Source organism: Papio anubis, chromosome 20 (genome assembly GCF_008728515.1).
Source record: "Papio anubis isolate 15944 chromosome 20, Panubis1.0, whole genome shotgun sequence".
In the NCBI taxonomy this organism is placed as follows: Eukaryota; Metazoa; Chordata; class Mammalia; order Primates; family Cercopithecidae; genus Papio; species Papio anubis.
Window position 1 is genome coordinate 30,080,767 of NC_044995.1, and position 6,253 is coordinate 30,087,019.

Genomic DNA, 6,253 nt, shown 5'->3' on the forward strand with positions numbered 1-6,253 from the left:
ACACAGAGGGGAAAAAAAGACACTGAGGCCTAGTTGAGGATGGAGGGTGGGAGGACTAAAAGGGTCAGAAAAAGTACCTTTTTAGTGCTATGATTAGTACTGCAGTGACAAAATAATCTGCACACCAAACTTCCATGACACAATTTTAGCTGTACAACAAAACTGCATGTGTACCCCTGAACCAACCAAAAATAAAAGTTAAAAGAAAAAAAAGTCCCTGGGTTAGAGAGAGTACAATGCAGGTGGACAGACTGGTCTGCGCAATAGATAGTGGCTCAGGTGGGGCTGTGCAGGGAGATAAGATTATGAACACGTGGTCGAGAACCCTAGGCTGGTGGAGAAACAGGTCGCTACTGCAGATTCAGTGTCTGAAAACAAAGATATGCCAGGAGACTTGTAGATACTTTTGTAGGTTTTTGGCCAAAAAAACCACTAGGGTCAAAAATGCTGTGGTAAAATTCCTGAGGGTGGTGCCTTGTCCTGAGAGGGGTGTGGACACATCAATGTCTAGTGTTTGTGAGTGGGTGGAAATCCTCTGCTGGCAGCTTTCACAAAAAGGGGTTTGTCATCAGATCTCCTCTAAGTTTTCAGTCCTCTGTCACCCTGGGAGGAGATCTGAAATCAAAGAACAAGGGGCAGTGTCACAGCCTGTGTAGAGGAGAGCAGAGCCTCCCATTCCCAGACACCTAGAGTTTCATTCCAGGCCAGAAGTCTGTGCTATTTTTCTTCTGGCACCAAATCTGCAGAGTTTGATGAACACCAACAATTCTCCAACATCAACTCATTGTCTAACACTTGAATTCTGACACCACCCAGAGTCAGCATAGACCCTGATTCAGGGCTCAGTCCCACAACATTGTCCTCACTGCAGATGCCAGTCACAAACTCCATGGGCTCATCTATGCTTCTGACCTACTGTTTAAAAGTTGGGGACTCCCATAACCTTTTTGAAATTCAGTAACCCGATAGAGTTACTCACAGAACTCAGCAGAACACTGTAGTTATATTTACTGGTTTCAAATAAAACATACAACTCCCAAAAAGCCAAATGGAAGTATAGAGCCAAGAAAAGAGGTGGGAAAAGATGAAGCACATAGACAATAAACAGCTGTGATTAACAAAATTCTCTATCCTCTGTGTTCTCCAGGAACACTTTATGAAAAGACACACCCTTCCCATTATGACTTAGATGGTGCTCTCTTTACTTACCCAATACACAGCCAGGAAAACACTCGCATATTTTCTTCTTTTTCTCATTAAAAAAGCAGCTGAATTTGTCTTCAGTGGTCAACATAAAATACTTCTTAATCAAAATTCACTTAAGTTTATTTTCTTCCCACAGGCTCCCGAACTCTGAGCTATGCTCAGTCTGAGCCACCACACAACCTCATTTTATATCCCTCCTAAGAACACACTGACTTCAGGGTAAAACATTCTCTGATCTAAAACATGATTATTTCAACCTTCATTTAAGCATTCCCTTCACCTTTTTTCTAAACTTATTTTTTTATCCTTAGGAAAAAAAGCCCTTTTCTACCTAATCTTTGCAATCCTTAAAGATCTTATAGTTGGTACTTCCTCCTGTTGCCATACTCCTTTGGAATTCAATTTTTTTTTTTTTTAACATACATGTAACTGGTTTAAAACCTCTCAAACTGCCTCAAAACAGCAACAATTTTATCTTCAGTAAGACACTCCCAAACCCTTTCTATCTTAACCTTAACTGCACCTGCCTGTGGGGGCCCAGCTTTGCAGGGGTCTGTAGCTTCTCTCACTATGGAGGCTTCTTCCACCGCTGGGGTGAGCAGGCTGGGACATCTGCAGGAAAGGCTTTCCAGAAGGAACTAACTGGGTCTTTAATAACCTCCTTTTGCTGGCTCAAAATTAACCTCAGTTTGCAGTCATTGGGCTCAAGCTTTAATTACCATGTCAGAGTCATTCACTTAGTTTTTGAAACTAAGTGTTTGAAAAAATCCAGCAAAATGATCCAAAAACATATAAGAAAATTTTAAGGTGCTTGTATTTTGTACCTCAGTAAGAGAAAGAAAGGTATTTATTTCTTTTGGACAATAAAGTATTATTTTACTTTTTGTATTAAAAATCATGAGGTAAACAGTTATATGGGAACACTTCTAGGAGGTACCAAGTTTCATCACATAAAATTTAGCATTAAACTCAGAAATCGAAATAACAGTATATAGAACAAAGATATTTACTTTAGCAAATTCACCCTGCAAAAAAAGAAACTGATGTTTTCACGAATCTATGTAACTCCCCAATTATCTACCACATTTGCTTGTGGAAATATATTAATTCTCTACAGCCGAAATGGAAGAACAATTTTTCTTCTTTTTTTTCTCAGTAGCTAACATTCTAAAAGCTAGATGGAATTCTGTTTGAAATCATTCAGCCATAAAAAACACACCAGAAGGCTGGGCACAGTGGCTTACACCTGTAATCCCAGCACTTTGCGGGGCCAAGGCAGGCGGATCATGAGGTCAGGAGATCGAGAGCACCCTGGCTAACAAGGTGAAACCCCGTCTCTGCTAAAAATACAAAAAAATTAGCTGGGCATGGTGGTGGGCACAGGTAGTCCCAGCAACTCGGGAGAGTGAAGCAGGAGAATGGTATGAACCTGGGAGGCAGAGTTTGCAGTGAGCTGAGATCCCACCACTGCACTCCAGCCTGGGTGACAGAGTGAGACTCTGTCTCAACAAAAAACAAAACAAAACAAAACAAACCTGAGAAAACTTCTAAATTCACTCTGAGAAAAAGGTGAATGAGAATTTTCAACAAATATATAATTAGGTATTATTTTCTGAAACTCACCTTTTTTATGCCCTTTGTAAATATTTTCTTACCTTTCAAGCCCTACTAATAAAATGCAATTTACAGTTAAAAAACTGAGGTCAGCCGGGCACAGTGGCTCACACCTGCAATCCCAGCACTTTGGGAGGCCAAGGTGGGCAGATTACTTGAGGTCAGAATTTTGAGCTCAAACAGCCTGGCCAACATGGCAAACCCCCATCTCTACTAAAAATACAAAAAGTAGCACTGCAGAGATTGCACCACTGCACTACAGCCTGGGCGACAGAGGAAAACACTGTCAAAAAAAAAAAAACCACACACACACACACACAAAAACCTGGTCAAAATAAGTGAAGAAATCACTTAATCATTTCAAGGTACAGATATGTCTGACTCGTGTGTCAAGTCAGGCCATCCAATTACTTTAGAGATTCTCCCACCCCATCCTGTTCACTTAAGTGCTCAATAATCATTCTCTCAGGAGACTCTGAACAAACTCTGCCCCAGTGAGTGCCCCAGGTATATTTCACTTTGCAAGTTCTTGCACCATCTCACTGGGATCAGTTTTTTTTCTTTGTCTTTGGAGTGCTATTTTGTTTCACAAACTTTTTACCATTTTTCTATCACTATTTTTCTGTCCCCTAAGAGAATCCAGGGGCAAAAATTATTTTGGTTTCCCCTTCACTACCAGCATCTGATTGTCTGAACAGCAACGCGTCTCCAAGAAATGGAAGCTGGGTTGGGTAAAGACAATATTAGTATCTCAAGGGGGTAGCTTTCAAAAAGACCAGCGCACCAGAAGATGCCTCTCAGTCAAAGGGCATTCACCTGCTCTCTTGAGAGGCTCCACTCCATACCTCAGGTTGTCTTAGGGGAGAAAATGACCCAGGAGCTGATATTCACTAGACACTCTCACAGACATAGACATGGCGGGTATCCTGGTTTTTCCCCAGACAGTACTGAATCTCAGGTCCAAGAAAAAATTGAAGGGTAGCTAAGGACACATCTCCCTATAAAGTTTCCAAAGGGAAACCTTGACCCAAAAACATTCTGGTATCTGTGTCTAGGGAAAACAGAAGAAAAAATATTTACAAACAGAAAACAAATTTTTTTAAATGTGCCATCAAATGCTTTGTCAAAAAAACGATTAAAACAGGCATCAAAATGTACACTAAAGGACAAATAGTTGATAATATGAATAAGGGAGGGGAAATTGGCATTTGGGAATGTCAGAAGGAAGTGGAAATTAAGTATTTTACTGCAAGCCAGAGTCAGGCTGGAGAAATAGGGGATGGGGGATAGACTTGAGGCCCTGCTTGGGACACATGTGAAAAATGCAAGGAAACAGCAGTTCCTTGTGGGGTGTGCAAATAATTAAGTGGCTGGCAGTTAGATTGAAGAGGCTCTAGTTCCTAAATTCTACTTTTAAAAAACCTAATCCGGCCAGGCGCGGTGGCTTACACCTGTAATCCCAGCACTTTGGGAGGCCGAGGCGGGTGAAACACGAGGTCAGGAGATCGAGACCATCCTGGCTAACACCGCGAAACCCCATCTCTCCTAAAAATAGAAAAATTAGCCGGGCGTGATGGCGGGTGCCTGTAGTCCCAGCTACTCGGGAGGCTCTGAGTCCGGAGACTGGCGTGAATCCGGGAGGCGGAGCTTGCAGTGAGCCGAGTCGCGCCACCGCCCTCCAGCCTGGGCCACAGAGCCAGACTCCGTCTCAAAAAAAAAAAAAAAAAAGTTAAGGGGGCGTGGTGGCGCATGCCTGTAATCCCAGCTACTTGGGAGGCTAAGTCAGGAGAATCACTTGAACCTGGTAGGCGGAGATTGCAGTGAGCCCAGACGGTGCCACTGAGCTCCAGCCTAGGCGACAGAGTGAGACTTTGTCTCAAAAAAACAAACTAATTCAAATGCACTTTTTGTAAATTACTATATTGGGGAAAAAAATTCAGGCTTAAGAAACTATAAACTGCCAATTAATCTCTGACAACATAATCAAGAAATTTCCATCTTGATAGTACAAACTAAGAAACTACCTAACTGTACCTAACCAATTACTGAATTTGGTTTTCCTCATTATGCGCCTTATAAAACTCTTCCGTCAAATCCCTTCAATAGACCATAAACTACAACCCATAGCTGGGTGCTCTACAATTTTGGAATCACTCTTTGGATAAATTCTTTAATATTTGTGCGCTGACTTCTGCAAATTTTTAACAGGAAGAAACAGGAGCTGGGAACCTCACGGACCAAAACTCTTTCCATTCATGAACCCACACGCGGAGTCAGGATTCTCCTCTGACGACCCTCCCATGGTCCCTGCACATATGGGAGAGACTCCGCGCTGCGGGTGCAGAGCTGCCCCAAGAGGTCTCCAGGCCAGGGCACAGTCATAGCGCAGGTTAGAGACAGGACGCCCGGGGGCCGGGTGTCAGCGCAGCCGCCATCTTATGGCTGAAGCGGACTGAGGTGGAGCTAGACAAGGACAACTCCGGGCACAGATTGTGGAGCTGACTGCGGGGAGGCCTGAGTCCCGCCACAGCTGGTTCCAACCAGCCCCGGCCACTCTCTCCGGATGTCGGACCCGGCACACTCACCATTTCTAGGCTTCCAGGGGGTCCTGGCGACTTAGCTGTGGATCTCCCAATACCTGCAGGTCACAGGACCACAGAAGCTGGGCCTCTAGGAGGAGAGGACACACAGCAGCAAGCACTACACCTTGACCTCCGGCTGCGGCGAGAGCCAAAGGTCCGACCACATCCCGGAAGTCGCCCTGTCCGCTCCAGCTGCATGCCTGATTGGACGGTCCCAGCCCAGAGTCCCTGATTGGATGATGTTTAAGGCCCCGCCCCTTCGGGCCCTGAGTGACAGAAGATGTTATCAGATGCTTCTGATAACAAAAGGCTGCAGCCTTTCCAGGCAGGGCTTCCTCCCTGAGCTGAGCCAGGCCCACCCCAGAGTATAGGAAAATTCTTTCTCTTCTTTACTCTCTTTTTAAATATATTCGAAATGTGAACAAATATAGTTTACTGCCATGTTAATAATACATAAAACTTTTGTTCAATAGTAAATCATTTTTTACTTTAGTAATAGTGTATTATCAATACTGAAGGCCGGGCGTGATGGCTTACTCCTTTAATGGCGTCAGTTTGGGTGGCCGAGGCGGGCGGATCACCTGAGGTCAGAAGTTCAAGACCAGCCTGGTCGACCTGGTGAAACCCCTTCTCCACTAAAAATACAAAAATTAGTCAGGTGTGGTGATGGGTGCCTGTAATCCCAGCTACTCAGGAGGCTGAGGCAGGAGAATCATTTGAACCCAGGAGGTGGAGGTTGTAGTGAGCCGAGATTGGGCCATTGCACTCCAGCCTAGGCAACAAGAGTGAAACACCATCTCAAAAAAACAAAACAAAAAAAAACTAAACCTAATTTTAGTAAAATCTTATAA

General features: G+C 43.9%; 1 protein-coding gene across 1 annotated transcript in view; it reads right to left on the reverse strand.

Moving 5' to 3' along the window:
- Positions 1-6,030, reverse strand: part of LOC101000404 (zinc finger protein 729-like) — an 81,908-nt gene extending 75,878 nt beyond the window's left edge. The window contains 1 exon segment of the mRNA XM_031660319.1: positions 5,406-6,030. Coding sequence (XP_031516179.1) covers positions 5,406-5,408 — 3 coding nt within the window. The 5' untranslated portion in view covers positions 5,409-6,030.
- Between the last annotated feature and the right edge of the window lie 223 nt (positions 6,031-6,253).